This window comes from Carassius carassius, chromosome 34 (assembly GCF_963082965.1).
Source record: "Carassius carassius chromosome 34, fCarCar2.1, whole genome shotgun sequence".
Classification (NCBI taxonomy): Eukaryota; Metazoa; Chordata; class Actinopteri; order Cypriniformes; family Cyprinidae; genus Carassius; species Carassius carassius.
Genome location: NC_081788.1, coordinates 13,794,430 through 13,813,880, shown reverse-complemented (window position 1 = coordinate 13,813,880; position 19,451 = coordinate 13,794,430). Strand labels below are relative to the sequence as shown.

The window sequence follows — 19,451 nt, the reverse complement described above, 5'->3', positions numbered from 1 at the left end:
GTAAATATATTTACTTTAGATTCAGGTAAAGTGGGGCACTGGCTTTATTACAAAACATTATAGAGGATATGCATCTAATGTATAAAATAAAATGACACACGTTCGGACTTGCTTATGGTGACTTCAGGACATGGTAGAATGGTTTGTTATTGGTCTAATAAACAATAATACATTTGCTATATATGTGCTCCATCTAGTGGCCATCAACATTAATGCACACACATACACACAATGCATATTTTCCAGGAATGAGTGTAGATGTCCAGACATTTTGCCAAATCAGCATCTTTATTGTACAAACAAATGCATTTTTTTATCTATTGACATTTCTTTGTATCATAAAAAAAGCAATATACAAGCTTTAAGAACGAAAATAAAAAGCATCACAGAATGATTATGAGTAAAATATATCATTTGAATAAATATAACTTTATATTTCATGCTAATAAAATAAAATTCATACATGGTGAGTTAATTGTTACAGCATCGGTGTCAGCTAGCTTCATAGTTGTATAAAACAGTAAAGTTCTGAGGTTCACAGTTGGGTTGTGAGGTTGTACATAGTGGATAACAGAAAGTTGGACAAAGTGCTACTTATCTGAAAAGAGCTAAAGATCTGCTTTCCACAGCGGTGCATTCAGGAAGAGCAAGAAACAGAAACATTTAGGTGCATTTTACTACACCTATGAGGCAGACAGTTTTGGGAACCAATGACTGAGGAATCGTTTCCCCTCCTGAAGTAAAAGTGCAATCTTAGTTTTGGACACACAAAGATCATTGCACATCCAAAATGGCATTTTCTGAATACTATTAAACCCTGAGTTCTACTTTTTTTTTTCTTTTTGCAATGTCCCGAATACATGAGAGAACAAGAGTCTGACAGAGTTTGGGTTAAAAGAAAATGAAAAGTTTGATGAACGTACTCGCCCTCAAGCCATCCGAGATGTAGATGAGTTTGTCTCTTCATCAGAACAGATTTAGAGAACTTTAGCATTACATCACTTGCTCTCCAATGGATCCTCTGCAGTAAATGGGTGCCGTAAGAATGAGAATCCAAACGGCTGATAAAAACAATAATCCACACTCTAGTCCATCGTTTAATGTCCTCCAAAGTGAAAAGCTGCATGTTTTTAACTTCAAATCATTGCTTCCAACTAAAATACGAGTCCTCTAGTCATAGTATTGCTTTCTCCAATGAAAAAGTAATCTTATCTGAATCAGGAGAGAAATAGGCACAGATCAAAAACAGTTTACCAGCCAAAACAGTTATAAACAATATGTCAGTGGATTTTAATGTTAGAGGACAACAGAGGATGGACTTTTTCACTGGATAAAGAGTTATGAATTATAGACTGATTTGGCCAGACACTACAATTTAAAATGAAAACCGCATAATGATGGCTTTTTTTCATGCAAACACGCAGCTTTTTGCTTCACAAGATGTTAATTGATTAGAGCCAATTGGCATTGTGTGAGTCGTGAATTACTTGTGCATTGTTGTTTTTATCAGCTGTTTGGACTTTTATACTCTGACGGCACCCATTGACTACAGAGCAAGTGATCTAATGCTAAACTTCTTTAAATTTGTTCAGATGAAGAAACAAACTCATCTACATCTTGTATTGCCATAGTACATATCTGCAATCTCGATGCATTAAGAAAGAAGATCTTTAGCATACAGCATAGCAGCAGGTTACATCTCTCAAAGATCCATTTCTTATTTAATACAGATAAAATAGATACAACTTTTCACCAGTGACACTGAGGCGGCAGGTAGATGAAGTACAAACAAAATGTAGACTGTGGTAACCACACACAAAAAAGAAGCCGCTCTGTAGAAGCATATTTGCCCAACCTGTCCAAGTTTTCACGTAAAGAGTGAAAAAAATGAAAAAGAAAAATATCCCTCTACTTGTAATAAATGACCTCAGCTCCCTGACATCCTGAATGCATTCGTTTTGAGACAGACACCGAAGAAAAGAGAACTGCTCTTAAAAAGGTTATTGCTTTTGCATATTACACAGTGAAGACATGTTGGAAGTGGAGAACCAATGGAAGACTTCAAGATTTCCTTTTCTTCAATATCTCTAGTTTTAGCTCAGTGTTCATAAACTACCTGAAGTCAACAGTTTTCAACAGTTAAAAATGACGAGCTGCACAATCAAAAAGTAGTCCAACAGCCTTCCATGTAAACACTTTTTGGATTATTGTACATGGCACAAACTGAACTGGTTTTAAGAGAACATGCGAGTGAATCTGGACCATGAGTGTCCAGGTCAGTTGGAGAAGTAAGATTCTATTAGTACACTTTCTTAAATTATTTACAAGTATATGTTAACCCCATATCACTGATTTAACATCTTTATGCTTAAACATTATAAAAACCAAAAAGAAACCTGACCAGTCGTAAAGCACCATTAAAAGGGAAACAAATCCCAGGAGATAAAATATTTGAGGCCTTATGAGTCCCATAAGCTGGGAGCATTACATGGTCAATTAATCCCTTATGGAATACATTTATACATATAAAAAATAAAAAGGTAATTAAGTGCATGCCATGTGAAATATAACAAAAGAGATATCGCTATAAATGAATTTCACTTTCAAGTTTTAAGACAAAAATGAAAGGTAATCTGTAGTCTGTATTACAACGCGGAGGACACCATGCAATTTTACTTGAATAAGTGGGCCGGCATGCATATCCCCCCCAGATGAAACAATATACATAATACAGCAATATGCTAACCTGAAAGCATCATCGTTCTGATGAGGTTATAGCCAAGCAAAAATCAACCGACTACATTTTAAAACTTATTTTTAAGAGGAAGCTTCTGTATTGTGAAGCTGTTTGATTGTCCCATTTTATTATTTCAGCATATTCACTATCTGTCGAAACTGCATAATGATTCTGATGTGAAATCTCTGTTACTTCAATGCATATCGATCCCCAAAATAGGATGTTTTCCCACAGAAACAATAAGAATGATAAAGAATAAAACAAATGCAAGTGTACAGAGAGAACCCTTTGATTATGATTTAACAGGCATATTGCTTTTGCATATTACCATTATTTCAATATTTTTACAAAAGACCAGGCTGATACAGTGATAAATAACAATATTTCCATCTTCTTTGAAGGAACACCTCATCTCATTCCCGTAATCTTGCATGGCGACAAAAAATAAAAAACCTTGTGGACTAAGTGTTTACACACACTATACTTTTCAAAAGTTTGTTTTTAAAAAGTCTATTGTGTTCACAAAACACAGATGATCAAAAACACAGTAAAAACAGTAAGATCGTGAAACATTACTACAATTTAAAATAACTATTTTATATTTTATTATATTTTAAAATGTAATTTAGTCCTGTGATGACCATCCTGAATTCTGAACATTCTGAAGTGTCCCACAATCCTTTAGAAATTATTCTAATATGCTGCTTTAGAAACATTTCTTATTATTATTATTATTATTATCAAAGTTGAATACAGTTGTGCTGCCGCTCAGAATTTTTATGGAAACCATTTTTTTTTATTAAAGATTCTTTGGTAACACTTTACAATAAGGTTCCATTAGTTAATATATTATTAATTAACATGAATGAACAATGAGCAATATTTACTCATCTTTTTTTAATGTTAAAGAAAATGCATTCGTTTATTGCTATTTCATGTTAATTCACAGTGTATTAACTAATGTTAACAAGCACAACTATTGATTTTAATAATGCATTAGTAATTGTTGAAATTAACATGAACAAAGTTTAATAAATGCTGTAGAAGTATTGTTCATTTTTAGTTTGTTAACTAAAGTAGTTAACTAACGTTAACTAATGAACCTTATTGTAAAGTGTTACCGTTTAATTTCGATAAATAGAAAGTTAAAACATTTATTTGAAAAATAAATATTTTGTAACATTATAAATGTTTTCTTTAAAAAAAAAAAACATAATAATAAATGTTACTGAACCCAAACGGTAAAGGAGCCTAAGTTTCACATCAAGGCACCAGTTCAATCAACTTCCACAACATAAAAATCTGTTTGTACCATCAGTCTTAAAAGACCACAGAACAACATCCTAAATCTGTTCATCAAATGTTCATACAGCTTCAGTCATTGTAAAACATTAGCTCAACTAAAAAAATCTACCTAACGCCAATGTGTGAAATAAATGACAGCCAATGCTATAAAATCCCACCAGGTGTTAGAGCCAGCATGAGACGGAGAAGATCTACTGACACCTCTAAAACAGATTCATTTGTTCCAGGGCTTGGTTTTGGTCTCTCTTTAATCTGCTGTGCAACATACCACACAAACCCCTTACAATTTTTGGTTTGCTATTTGGTTAGTGGCCAAAGTCACGTTCACATTATCTAAGATGAACAGGAACATTACACTAAAGGAACAGAGCAAATCTTAACATGTTCAGGGAACAAAGCAGGCTTACAATGTATCAAATGGCATTCAAGGCATCTCATGTCACAAAACGACACCAAACACACTGTCAGTAGTACAAGGTGTTCTGCATTCAGGGTTTTGGCTCATGTTAACTGTTTTAACAGAGTTATCACATTGGTTCATTGTTTAAAACTGCCATGAACTGATTCAATGCTCAAGATCATAAGGTTCATTCTCATTCATCTGCCAGTAATATAAAACACATGACTAGATTTTAATGGCACGAATATAGTTAAGCATTCTAAAATTAGCAATTTGAGCTAAATAAAATTGATTGACTTTAAAGAAAGAGAGAAAAAGGGCAGAAGTCCTGAAGTAGAAACTGAAATCTGAAAAAACTGACTGTGATATAAATGAAGGTTTAAAAAAAAAAAAAAAAATGTTATGAGTAAACATCACCAAAGTAACAAACTGAAAATGAACACAGAACAGCACCATAATGTGAACATAATAAAGTCACTTTGTATTTTAACTTGGCGTACTTTTAGAAACAAGTTTCGTCCAAGGCGTGACACTGGTTGCGGTTCAGACTACTTCAACGGTCAACTACGCCTGGCTGATGGTTGTTAAGTTAACTTATAGAGGCTGTGATAAAGTAAATATCCAAATGGCATGTTAGGCACACTTGAAGAACTTGAATCTTGTAAAAGTGAGGCATGTTTTTATCTGTCTGAGCACCAAAAACTATAAATCAAATCAGGCAGCCGGATGCTCAAGTGTATTGAGGACTATAAAATATGAGTCTAGTGTATTGCTCACAACAAAACACCATTTTAATTGTTTTTCCATACTTATTATTCGTTAGAATGAATCAAATAAGACAGTGTGGTCATAAAAAATAACAAAATGTATCTACAATTGGCATGTGAGACAACAAGGAGCCTTATTCAATCACAGGTTAAGAAAAAAAAAATGAGGTATGACGTTCTGCACCAGTTACATAATGAAAATGGATGTTAAGAGCTATTGTGGAGATAATAGGCATCCAGGGCTCTCTTTTCAAAATACTAAATGTATAAAAGTGCCCAGAACAGTTGTACTGAGACTGCAGGTTTATCTTATTAATGCTCTATGGTTGTTTGAAACCCTAAACTACACCTCCATATTATTTAAATTTAACATAAGCATACCGGCGGTAAGTGAATCTTCTTCAATTAAACTTTTTTGTGCTGAAACACTATTCGTTTTGGCTTTCGAGCAAGCTAAACACAAGAAGAGCTTTTTGAAATTCGAACCACTGGTCGAGTGTGTACATTAATGAAATTTCACAAAGAACTTTTTTTGTCACGTTCTTTCCGAGGCGGTATGGCCCAAAGGCAATTTTTATAACTTGCATGACTCCCGCACCACTTTTAGAAGCGCATCTACAAATATATTAATATAACTGAAACTTTATGTTTAAAGGCACACATTCTTAACTGAATAATATTGTTTACTGTGCCTCTACTCTAGCACTAATCAGTGATTATACTGTTGATACTATACCTGAAACCAAATGGATAATGTTACAGAAAGACTGTAGAATGGCAAACAGTGATTCTACGAAAAATATGAGAAAAAAAACAAAAAAAAAGTTAGATCCTGGACCCTCAAAATACTCCACAGGTACACCTTGTACTAATAATATTCTCTTAGACATACACAAAATGGCTGCAGAAGAACTGAACAAGATTAATGTAAAATTCATACAATCACTAAGGAACATTTCACTGAAGTATCAAGCCTTTGTAGAGTGGAGATGTTTTGTTCAGGGGTTTCATCGCAGCATTCATTTAAACCCTATGAAAGCAAAACAAATGGGAGTTTACTGAGAGAAGCTTCATCTCCTCCGTTCAGGTTCTTTGCTATGAGGTAAAACCTGGCTGGAGATGACGACAAGCTACAAATACTGTCCATTATGAGTATGCTGAGGTTGTAAAATGAGGTATTAAATGGATGTGTCACAAAGAGCCTTGCAATGGCAGATAAACCATTCCTCTTGAGTGAGTGACCTATTACAGGCCAAATGTGCAAAAACAGGTCAGGTAAAAGCATGATATGACGAGCATCTAATCTGAGCTTTCACATTATTCATTATTGCAACATGCCTATATTACTCTGTAAATATGTTGAAAAACATGGAAATATATAGATATAGATATATAAAAAATGTGATAAAACTCTTAAGAGGCCTTGATTACAGTGACCTCCACCCCGATTATTTAATTCACCGATTATAGGACTCCTTCCCTTTGAAAAACTCCTTAAAAACTTTCTCTCGACCTTTGTCCTGTGTAGAACTTCCACAAAAGTAGAAAATGCTCAAGGCAGGTTATTTTTTGTCATTCTTTAAAAACAGCTGGGCTTAAATCATGGAAAGAGTGACCCTTTATGCTTCCTTATTAGTGGAGGAGGACAAACAACTTAAGTGTATTTTTTTTTCTCTCTCTCAATATCAACGCAGGAGTTTGGATGCAGGGGTTTCTTCTGGACTACACTTGCCACTCTCTTCACTGGGGGTTTTTATTGACAAATCATCGGGGTAAGCTGCTCCGCAGGCTGCTTCTCCCTTGGAGGTATCCTCTTGCTCCCCTCTCTGGTCATCTGGTGCCTCTCCCAGCATGTCAGTGTGATTGTTAACTTCTGTGCCAGAGGTCATGTGCTTCTTGCGCAAATGCTGGTTGAGTGTGCCTTGGAAGGGAAAGCATTTGCCGCAGATCTGGCAGTGGAAGGGTTTGTTGTCCGTGTGGCCGCGGATGTGGTACTCCAGCTGGTCTTTGCGGGTGTACTTCTTGCCGCAGAATTTGCAGACGAAGGGTGTGATGCCCATGTGCAGACGCATGTGACGGTCCAGGCTGCCCTTTTGGTTGAAGGACCTGCTGCAGTACATGCAGATGAGGCGCTCATTGTAGGGGTACCACTGTTCACGGAAACTGTGCTTCCTTGTGTCGTTCTCGAAGGTAGCCGCCGTCGCAGGTGAATCTCCTTCATCTGCACCAGTCTGCTTGAGCGGAGTTAGCAGATCGGCTGGAAGAGGCACGAGACGTTTCCCTCGGCCACGACCACCCCGGACACTGCTGAGCAAAGAACGAGATGGGCTTGAGGAACTCAGGCTGACGAAACAGGAGGAAGGTAGTGCTGAGTAAGTGTATCCAGCAGAGGAAAGCACAGGCCCGTACGATCCCACGCTGACAGCCAACACCTGTTCACCATCCACCAGCTCTGTGTGGTAGCCGTCATCACCTGCCGACGAGCTATCGGAGTGGCTTGGCCGATCCACTTTCTCCAGCTTGATATGGACATCAGTCACCCGTCCATCCTTGCCAATGAGGTCTACTTGTTCGGACTCAACCTCCATTGACACCTCCTGCTCAGATATGCTGTCGCTGCTCCCTCGGTCTGACTGACCCTCCTCGGCCATTCCCTTACCTGAGTTCTGCCCATCCACGCAATGATTCTGATGAGAATAGTAAGGTGGCGAAATCTGGGTTGGGTTTACGAAGATTCCTCCATCTTTCACACCATTGCATCTAGCCCTTGAGGTGGTGCAATCGTTTTCTGGATCGGTCCCACCAGGCAAAGGGATGCTGATCTTAGTGTGAATACCTTCAAGGATCTGTGTGCATTTGTCAATCACAGCCTGCATTTGAAGGAAGCTGGCAGCCGTGAGGAAGCTGATGACATCACGCAGGCGCAATGACATGTGGCCAGTGTAACAGAAGGCGAGCAGCTGCTCAAACACCTCAGGGCTCTTGATTACAGAGATGGATAGGCCACTCATCGTGCCTAGTGCTGAATGATCTCGGAAGTATGGTGAACTGGCGGCCAAGACAGCCTTGTGGGCTCGGAATGGCTGGCCCTGAATGTGCACAATGATGTCACACAGCTTGCCCTGGAGACGGAGCTCATTGAGCTGGTTCAGGACGGTGTTGCTGAACTCAGGCACATCAAACTCTATGAGGCTACCGCAGTCCTCCATGACTCCCTGATGTCTCTCCTGGTTTGCAGAGAACCTGAAAAAAAAGAAAAAAAAAAAAACTTAAGGAAACACATTATAAGTAGATTATATGTAAGCACAGATGGAAATTGCTGATTGTTTCCCAGATTTGTTTAAATCTACAGAATTCCAAAGATTCTACACTCTCAGAGAGGAAAATTTGGATGATGCTTTAATCACGATACAATTATGATATTGTGAGGTGTTGCACTGTGACATATGTATTGCATCGTGTGGGCGAATAATATGAAACTTTCAATTTAAATTTAGCACAGTATTGTAGGAATCTACACTTTAATCCGATTAACAAACAAAAGATGACTTGATACATAGGCGTCAGCATGCTTACTGTCTAACCACACTTCCCCAGTTGTTTTTCACACGAGAGTAAACACACTGATGTACTACATAAGCGATAATACAAGGCTAGCTGTGCATTCCATGATTTTAACGCATGACGTGGAGGCAAAGAACCACCCAACGTGAAGTGGAGGTTGCCTTCACGGAGTGCATTAAAATCTTTTACTGTGCATTATCCCACTTATACTATGGTCATTTGACAGTAATAGATGCAGCGCAATATTTGACCGAAAGGGTTTAAAATGAAAGTTACTTTTATCAGTTACAGATCGTTAGAGCTAGCATTCTGTCAAATCAGACACATAGATGAAATAGTGTGGTAAGATCACATTTGTTTGAATCAATGAATTCTACGATTTTAATTATTTATCAGTTATGTGTGTGAATTACCTGCAGCTGTGCATCTTTCTCTACAAACAATGAAGTTGTGAGTTTACTTCAAAAAGAATGATTTTTAAGTAAAAGCTATTTAATTAATAAAAGTCGCAGGGCAGAGATGACAACAGGTTTCTTTGCTCCTGAATGTTTCTGTCTGTATGCAGCACAATCTCCGACCTCTCGTCCAGCCTCTGTCTTTTTCTCCCTCTCTGAGTGTGTCAATTAAAAGCAGGCAATTAAAATAAAACGTGATTAAACTGACTTGGAACTACCCGTGCATTAGATAGTTTTAATGCATACCTCTCAACCAATCAAAATCAAGTATTTAGACCAACCATGGTATAAGCAAATTTAAAATGCCTATGTTAGAAATTTTTGATTTTCCTCACTAAAGACATGTGTTATGTAGTGCATTCATCTTCGATTCAGGAACATACATTTTGTATTACTGTATGCACTAACATACATTAACCATTCAAAATTCTGAGGTTTGAAGATGTTCAATGTTTTTGAAAGACGTCTTATGCTCAAAGTGACATTATAGATTTCTTTATTGTTATTTTTGGATCAATTTATTGACTAACCCCAAACTACTGAATGGTAGTGTACATGTTGGAATGGGTTTTTTGGATCTCAATGGTATAGATGCTCTGAATAGCCAGAATATTCAGTAATAAGACAATGCATCAATTTCACAGAGATTCACAAAGCAGAAAAAAAGACAAAGGAACATATGGACAGTTCACTGTGGCTCTACAGCACACGTTTTAGCAAAGCATCTTTAGTGCACACTTTAATCCAATCTTTGTGTGCTACGTACAGTGAAGCTTTAGCTTTTAGCACTTTAAAAACTCAAACATCTCTACCTCTTTAAATGACAAGCACAGCCTTTAGCCATGAGGGGTCTTTAAACACACCTGGAAAAAGAATCCTCTCAGGCAAAGGTGTCATCCAGAGCAAAGTCTAAAATGCAGACAAATAATCACAGAACCAATTAGATTTTCACAGGCATGTTGTTCAGGAAAATCATTAGAAGTTGATGCATGGCAAATAATTATCAAGAGCATAAATTACTACTGCAGCCAAGTAACTTGCCAGTTATATGTTGAACAGCACAGCCCATTATAAAAGCTGCATGTAAAAGGAAATGGGAAAAAGCTAAATTCACAAGAACTTCCATTACGGCTGGTCCGAATACCATTTATTGAGCTTCGAAGCTTCGGTAGTAATCAACACCAAATATTCGAAGCTTCGGAGGGAGGGGCTAAACATTCTTCTCTCTAATAAAGGCAGAAATAACTGTGTGTCTGTTGGTTTGTTTGCATTTTTATGTTGAGTACCATATGTTGAGTAAAAGAACTTCCACAAAAGTAGAAAATGCTCAAGGCAGGTTATTTTTTGTCATTCTTTAAAAACAGCTGGGCTTAAATCATGGAAAGAGTGACCCTTTATGCTTCCTTATTAGTGGAGGAGGACAAACAACTTAAGTGTATTTTTTTTTCTCTCTCTCAATATCAACACAGGAGTTTGGATGCAGGGGTTTCTTCTGGACTACACTTGCCACTCTCTTCGCTGGGGGTTTTTATTGACAAATCATCGGGGTAAGGTGCTCCGCAGGCTGCTTCTCCCTTGGAGGTATCCTCTTGCTCCCCTCTCTGGTCATCTGGTGCCTCTCCCAGCAGGTCAGTGTGATTGTTAACTTCTGTGCCAGAGGTCATGTGCTTCTTGCGCAAATGCTGGTTGAGTGTGCCTTGGAAGGGAAAGCATTTGCCGCAGATCTGGCAGTGGAAGGGTTTGTTGTCCGTGTGGCCGCGGATGTGGTACTCCAGCTGGTCTTTGCGGGTGTACTTCTTGCCGCAGAATTTGCAGACGAAGGGTGTGATGCCCATGTGCAGACGCATGTGACGGTCCAGGCTGCCCTTTTGGTTGAAGGACCTGCTGCAGTTTTTAGCACTTTAAAAACTCAAACATTTCTACCTCTTTAAATGACAAGCACAGCCTTTAGCCATGAGGGGTCTTTAAACACACCTGGAAAAAGAATCCTCTCAGGCAAAGGTGTCATCCAGAGCAAAGTCTAAAATGCAGACAAATAATCACAGAACCAATTAGATTTTCACAGGCATGTTGTTCAGGAAAATCATTAGAAGTTGATGCATGGCAAATAATTATCAAGAGCATAAATTACTACTGCAGCCAAGTAACTTGCCAGTTATATGTTGAACAGCACAGCCCATTATAAAAGCTGCATGTAAAAGGAAATGGGAAAAAGCTAAATTCACAAGAACTTCCATTACGGCTGGTCCGAATACCATTTATTGAGCTTCGAAGCTTCGGTAGTAATCAACACCAAATATTCGAAGCTTCGGAGGGAGGGGCTAAACATTCTTCTCTCTAATAAAGGCAGAAATAACTGTGTGTCTGTTGGTTTGTTTGCATTTTTATGTTGAGTACCATTCATCCAATCGACTTCACGCATGGCAGGTGTGTTACTGCGGACCCAAGGAAGTTAAGTGTTGCATTTTGGTGCAATATGGACACACAACACAACACATAAATTGAGATTAGGGTATTTTATTAATTCTGAACAAAATATTATCCCGTGGCCTACGGTAATAATATCATAAAATTATGATAACTGATTATGAGCAAAGTAACAGAATCTACAGTTTAAGGCAGTAACTTGTAAGCACACAGCACAAGACACTGGTATGTAAAATCAAGCAAGGATTTTTTTAACTACTCGAAAACACACAAACATTCATTCAAACAGTGACAGAGAAAAGTGATGTTATTAACGGAGGGTGAATGGAGTCCCAAGTGTCTAGCGTTAGACACTATTTCTTGACCACAACCTGAGAGAATCAATCTACTAGCACTTTAATCTTAGTTCGTTTTCTTAACTCAAGTCAAGTCACCTTTATTTATATAGCGATTTAAACAAAATACATTGCGTCAAAGCAACTGAACAACATTCATTAGGAAAACAGGGTGTCAATAATGCAAAATGACAGTCAGTTCAACATTGAATTCAGTGATGTCATCTCTGTTCAGTTTAAATAGTGTCTGTGCATTTATTTGCAATAAAGTCAATGATATCGCTGTAGATGAAGTGACCCCAACTAAGCAAGCCAGAGGCGATGGCGGCAAGGAACCAAAACTCCATCGGTGACAGAATGGAGAAAAAAAACCTTGGGAGAAACCAGGCTCAGTTGGGGGGCCAGTTCTCCTCTGACCAGACGAAACCAGTAGTTCAATTCCAGGCTGCAGCAATGTCAGATTGTGTAGAAGATTTAATAAGATTTGCACCAGTTCAGCCAGAATTAGGAGATATTGTGTACTTTCATTTGAAAGCTTCTGAATGCTTTGGATGCATTCCCTTCTTTAACGAAATTGCTGGAGAGGGATTCTCTGGCGCTGATTGGCTGGCAGTTGGTCGATGACGCGTTCTGAGGGACAGCACTCGATGGGGGTGGGTTGGCTTTGCCGGGTGGCGCTTTGTTCGCGAGATTTCCTAGATTGCGGGTTGCTATGCAACGGAGTTTCCTCTGGAGCAACTCTGAGAGGGTTTTCTTTGACGAAGTTCAACAAAGGATCTTACGGAAGAGTTCATGAGTTTCGAGTGAGCTCTTGGTGGTTTGAAGAGTACACGCTGGACGATGGAAAGGTCAGCACAAAACATAGGCAAGAACCAAGTCACTGCAAAAAGCAGGGCAAAAAGCAAGGCAAAAAGCTGCTTGTCATTGGGTTATAAGTGTGTCCATATGACCCGCCCTTCTTAGTGCGACAGCCAATCAGATATTGTCTTGGACGGGACCTACACCCCTTTCTCCAGTTCTTGGATGTAATTAGCGTAATGTCCACGTGATCGCGTGTGTCCAAACTCCTGAGAGTTTAGTTTAAACGCTTTAATAAGCAAACTTAATAGTTTAAATATGGTCCATCCTACATACTTTATATCAAAATTCTAGAAATCATTTACCCATCAAGTAGGTACCAAATTACATACTTCCCATAGTTGAGGTGGAAGGACTTAGCCGTGATAAGTGTTTAACACACAAAATTACTTGAGTAATATAAAGCATGCATAATACAGAGAATACACGTATGAGGCAACTTCTGGTGATTAGTTCCTATAACTGAGGTAGAAAACCCTAAAAATAGGCTGTAATGAAAGTTAAACACACAGAAAGAATTCCACAGGTTATATAAAATATACATGATAATTAAGATATATGTGAGGTAAATACTGGTAATCAATTCAGCTTATTGGAAGCACTTTTGAGACCGTTGTTTGTATTAAACCACAAGTTGGTTAATTTCATTCTATTGGTTTTGGAGACAAAGTCTCTGGCATTTACAGCTGCAGAAAGGAGATGTTCCCTGGTTTAAAGTTTGTGGTGATCCTGGGCCATAGGAATGCCTTAGCATCCTTCCTCTTCTGATAAGGCTGGGGATTTATTCACTGGGATCACAACAGGGTTTCTGGGCCATTTGGTCTTAAGTTTGGGGAACAAAGAGAAATCTTTTCCTGCTGTCCTGGCGTCGCTGGTATGAGATAAGACAGGCACAAAAAGGGAAAGGTGGGGGGGGGGGGCTGGGTTGACATCTCCTTTAGCCATCTCGGCACCATGAATGTGTTTTATGACACACTAATGGTTCGATGGGGAATCGATCCGAACTGTGGAATGCGTTGTTGGGTTCAATTAAATGGACTGTTCAAGGATAATCCTACAAGAATTATGCCAGTTAAATTAAGAATTCAGTCATTTGATCAACTAGTCAAGATTTGTCAACTAGTTGTCTGGCAACGCAACCCACTAGTTGGTTTTTAAAATATGTAGTTTTGCACATCCTCTAAATAAATGGATTTCGAATTAAATCGAAAAACAGGTTGTCAGAGAATGTATATTCAGTTGATCTGGTGGATCCAAAGGCGTAAGTGTCTTGGCAACACTCCAGCGAGATGCAATCACAGGCTTTACCCCCTGGCTCATGTCCTGAGGAGAGAGTTGAGGGGGATTTTAACAGCTCTCGATCATTAAAAACAATAAAATCATGAAACTACTTCCTCATATGGGTTGCATAAGTAACAGACCACCTGGTATATTTATACGGATTGGTGAAAAGATTGTCTGTTAAAGGTTAGCAATTTCTCAATGAGATAATAAGGAAGAGTCAACAGTGATATAAGAGATTTGGCAACAGCATGTAAAAGGAATTTTTTTGGCATCAACAGAGCTGTTCCAGTTGAAGTGATTGAGTTGCCTTTGTTCGCTGTACAACACATCTTCAAGTCTAACCATAAGTTACTTATTGTATCTCTCAACTCATGGATCAGCATGTTTGTTTGTTCAAAAACTGCAATTTTACATGCATTTGCATTTCACACCAGACCAAAACTGATGATTAAATTAAACAAACAACATCTCATCCTAATGAATCTTTCTTAGGTTAATCTAAGTAAAATCTGTATTATAGTTCCTTTAAGTTCCCAATCGGATCAAGTCAACCAATAAACCATAGGGAGAAAACTTATTTGACCAGTTCACTTGGCAAGCCGTTAAGAGTGAAAACTGCCATATCAGCATTGGCAAATGAACACCGCAGAAGGCCTACTTCAAGATAAGCAGCTTTTAGTCTATTCTGCAAAATAAAACCTAGTCCAGTACTGCCAAAAATGCTTAACATGCACAGTCTGCCAGGAGGCACCCGATAGGCCTTGAGAGGGCGGAAGAGTAGTAAGGAGTGCTTGCAAACTTTGGGGGGAATTGTTTGCAAGAACTACCATGAGAACACGGAGTATGCCAGCAATGTGGTTTATCTCACAACACTTTAACAAAACAAACAAAAATAGCAGGTATTCTCATAAACATTGTGTCCATTAGGGAAATTTCTGAGCTTCGAAGCTTCGATAGCAATCAACACCAGATATTCAAAGCTTCGGAGGGAGGGGCTAAACATATTTTTCTCTCTAATAAAAGACTGGAATCGCTGCGTGTCTCTCTGTCTGTTTGTATTTATACTGCCTAGGGTTGTGCCGATAGACGATAGTATCGTGTATCGGCGATCGTCAGATATCGACATAAGCAGAATTCTCTGTCGATAATCAAGACGATATTAGGCTCATTTTCCTATTAATGTATTAGATTATAATAATAATAACTATTATTTTTATTTTTATTAGGCTGCTTATTATAATTCGGCTTTTAAACTGCCCAGCTATTTCACTTAATTTCACTGCCCGCATTTCACACACACACCTCGCACACGCAGGAGGATTAGAGCATGTAGTTGAAGTTGTAACGCATTGACTCGGATTATTCGTTAAATCCATGAAATGAAAGAGATAGAAAACGACGAGTTGGTGTCCCACACATTTAATGGCTGGTATACGGCAACGCGCTCTTATCATACATGAGAGATTAACTCTTTCTTGGTGTCACAAATAAAGTAAAGACAAAATAATTAACAAGGCGGCAGAGCGAATTTATCATCCATAGTGCATGGTTCTCACGTAGTCCTTTTCTTAAAGACTGATCACTTAACTTATAAAACACACTGTGGTGATGACGTAGAAGGACTACGTGAGAACCACTATGGATAATAAGTTCAATCTGCCGCCTTTTTATTATTTTCATGCACACCGCACTATAATGTGATGCATGCAAAATACATAGTTTTGGCCGTTACAAAGTCTCCATCCACAAACAGACGTACATCGTCTGCAGATATAAGGTATTTCATTGCACTTTAACAAGTAATCTAAACGGCCTATATACTGTATGTGCAATATATTAAACGTGCCCTCACTAACTGAGTTTAATGCCACAGTTATGTTAGAATGCATCTCATTCTTGTTTCTGTGACAGTGCGTCAGACTCGTCATGAGGCGCGTGGTCCGGAGCACTGTATGACTGATGCATCAGTTCAATTCAACTTTACTACAAATATATCAACTTACCTGTTTTAAATACTTTATATTTAAATGTTCGTTTATGCCTAATATTAGTGTTTAACTGTTGGACTTTAAATGAAATCTGCTATTGATTTTCACCGTTGACTGATTTTGCAGAACATTTAGACTGATAACTTCCCTGCGCAGATGCGGACATGCGATATGACAGTTGCGTCCGACTATGTATGAACTAGCTGTTTTAAATACAGTATTTTTATATTTAACGTTAGTTAAATCAGTCAGTATGTTTGAAAGTAATTTTTTTTTGAGTATTGGTGACTCCATAGGCTCTCTCTCGCGCACCTGCATGGTTTAAAACACCAAATAGTTATGCTATGACAAGAACAAAGAGTCTCTCTCTTGCTCCAGCCATGCTCGATAAGATCGTGTATCGTCGATCTCACGGGCTGACGATATTACGATTTGAAAAATGACCATATCGCCCAACACTAATACTGCCTCATTGTCAGTGAACTACAGCTCTGTGTAGTGAATGCAGCATCATCCAAAAGCAGATGATGGTGCTTTTTCACTTTCATGATGGTGATTTACTACTTATCACGGGACTGGCTTTAATGACGAGATGCGCATTACAATCGAATGAGATTAATTGCACATCCCTATCAACAACACAGCAGTAGCTAGTTTGAACGGCTACTGAAAAATGGGTCAGAAGCTCTGGGTAACATCTCTGGTCCCAGGCATGAGGCTATACTGAAGGATTCTTCAGTTAAAACACTAACATATTGCTCCCGACCGTGACAGGTGAAAGATCATAAAAAAGGCCAATGTGCATTAGGAACATAGTCCAGGCCTGTTTCATATCTCCTCCCATCACCATCTATGAGTCCAGTCATTTTGATGGCAAGAAAGGAAAAGCTACATCAAACGGAAACTGCTGCACAAATTGGAAAGGATAATTAAGAATTCCTATAAAGGAACTGGCAAGGGAAATCAGCCAGGTTTTGCATATCTAACAGGCATAATCAGAGCGGATAAAAATACCATCAATTCATTCTGTTTTGCTTCGGGTACGCAGGTCAAAGCCATCCTTTTTTCTTTTCCAAGTCGATCCCCATTGAAGCTGGCCAAGAGACAAGGCCCACTTTAGGGACAAACTGCTCTTCAACATTCCCAAAATATTCAAGCATTATACTCGCAGCAGATGTCATTAGATTCAGAAACAGCTAACAAAAGCCATAGCAGTGAAGGTTATATCTTGTGTAAGGTACAAGGAAACTCTTTTTTTTTCTACATGGTATAAATCTGCCATAACAGGAGGACTTTAAAACCAAAACCCTTCAACAGCTAATACTGAGAAGCACCAGCCATGGCCACAAAAATGAAAAGTTTATCGAGTGCAAAGCAATAATGCCTACTCATGCAAACGGCTTAATTGGTTGGGCTCCATCTATTCAGACAAATCAGGTTGGGATACATTCCGAGTGATTAGGAGAGACGGTTTATGCCTCCAGAAATACCATAAATGCACCTAGTAGTGTGTGAAAACACCTTTAAAAAGACAAGGGGTAAAAAAGACAAGGAAGTGTGGGAATCCACAGTGAAGCAACTTTGAACTTCCTGATGAGCAAGTATTTTTCAGGTGCACAATTACACATCTGCCAGATGTTTCTATATAGTCAAAGCTTACAAAAATAAATAAATAAATCACATTTTATATGTATTTATAGAGATTTATTTGTGTAACTTAAAATGTCAATTTAGTTTTGCCGTCACAAAGAAACATGCAGCGATAGCCTAATAAAACTACACCTTTTCATTTAGTGTGTAATGTTTTCAATCTCTTTTTCTAATAATAAAAAAGGTGAGAAGGTCAAAATCGTGAAATGAAAATCAAGGAATCAGTAGCCGATCAATCGGAGCACCCAAACTGCTGTGACAGATTTAACCTACTAACCTGCATTTGTCAATTATAGGTAGCACTTTTATCCAAAACAGATATGTGTTAAAAGCCATCTTCTAGACATAGCACTGTTTGTGGACAGTTATGATATGAGGAAGTTAAAAAGTCAGAATGTTAAACACAGTCACCCTTTTATTTTCATTTCGGGTGAACTAAAACTAGGCTACCGGTGACAAAAAGTCATTCCCTTAAACACATGAAACTGCAAACGTTATCAAATGAATACAATAATTGTGGCTTTTCACGATCAAGTTACTAAACTAACGTTAATTAAATGCAGTTTCACTTTAACTTCAAATAAATCATTGCCAGCTCCTCAAATAAATCCGTAAAAGCTCAACGGACACCGTTTCAAAACCTAGTGGGCTACCTACCGAGATAGCATTTTTAGGCATAACAAGCACCATCAAATGAATCGATCATGTACAAAAAAGCTATCTAGGTAACGTTAGACAGCTCACTAGTTTAAGAAACAGCCAATGACTTACACTTTCAATATTTAAATACCTTAACGTTATAAGTTAATGTAAGGAAACGTTACCTTTGCCTAACGTATCCGGTTGTAATCAAAAGTTTTACTTGTCTAAAAACAAACAGGAGGGTGGGAAGTGGCCCACTTGCTTGTGATTGAAGGAAATGTGTAGGTTGGCAGCTAACACTGGCTGCATCTGAGGAGAAAACGAACACCTAAACTATGTTGAAGAGCTAAAAAGCAGTGTAAAACGGTAAAGTCAGATCATGACAGTTTCGCTCGGATAGATAATCTGCCCAGCGCTGCATGCGAACTCCTCGTCCTTACATTAGCGCCAGCAGAGTTTCTACCAGGCTTGCTCGTACCAAAGCTGTCACGGAATGCTAACAAGTTAGCCGGTTAGCGGTGTGTAACGTATTTAGAAGCGTCCGGTATAACCGCGTCAGATAAAACAACGATGACGTCTGAGCAAACATAATGCGCGGTTCAAAATATCACGCCTCACCTCCTCCGATTAAACGTCTCCCATTCCTCTGCACCGCGACTCGCTTTAGCTCCAGCCTGGCCTGCTCCTTCCCCAGCTGTGCTCCTCAGCCGATGCTATTTCTCCAGCTCTCTGCCCAACCGGAAGTGGACGCGTGCTGTCTTCAGGGGACGCGCACCGTCTCTCGAGTTTCTTGACGTAATGTGAAGGAAATCGCTGAGTAGATGCTATAGAGATCAGCGGTAGGGCTCGCCCACTTCCCTTCGACTTTGTGGTACAAGGATCAGGAAGTGTATGTTTAAGTATGTTAGCTTTGTTGCAATTATTTCATTGAAGGGTATCCAGAATTAATTCCCATGAATACCTACTAAACTAGATTTTGAGGCCGGTTTATAAATCATTAAAGGACCATAAAGTCTACTTAATTAAGTATTCTTCTTAA

General features: G+C 38.6%; 1 protein-coding gene across 1 annotated transcript; it reads right to left on the bottom strand.

The window, feature by feature from the left end:
- Window positions 1–3,941: 3,941 nt before the first annotated feature.
- On the bottom strand, window positions 3,942–19,237 carry LOC132114432 (zinc finger and BTB domain-containing protein 34-like). The gene is made up of 2 exons (XM_059522548.1): window positions 19,031–19,237; window positions 3,942–8,452 (listed from the first exon to the last, which is right to left on the bottom strand). The coding sequence occupies exon 2, from the start codon at window positions 8,416–8,418 to the stop codon at window positions 6,895–6,897; it is 1,524 nt and encodes a 507-aa protein (XP_059378531.1). The 5' UTR covers window positions 8,419–8,452; window positions 19,031–19,237; the 3' UTR covers window positions 3,942–6,894.
- Between the last annotated feature and the right edge of the window lie 214 nt (window positions 19,238–19,451).

What these genes read in the sequence shown, in the direction of transcription:
- LOC132114432 (XM_059522548.1), bottom strand. Translation starts at nt 8,418, where the DNA reads ATGGAGGACTGCGGTAGCCTCATAGAGTTTGATGTGCCTGAGTTCAGC.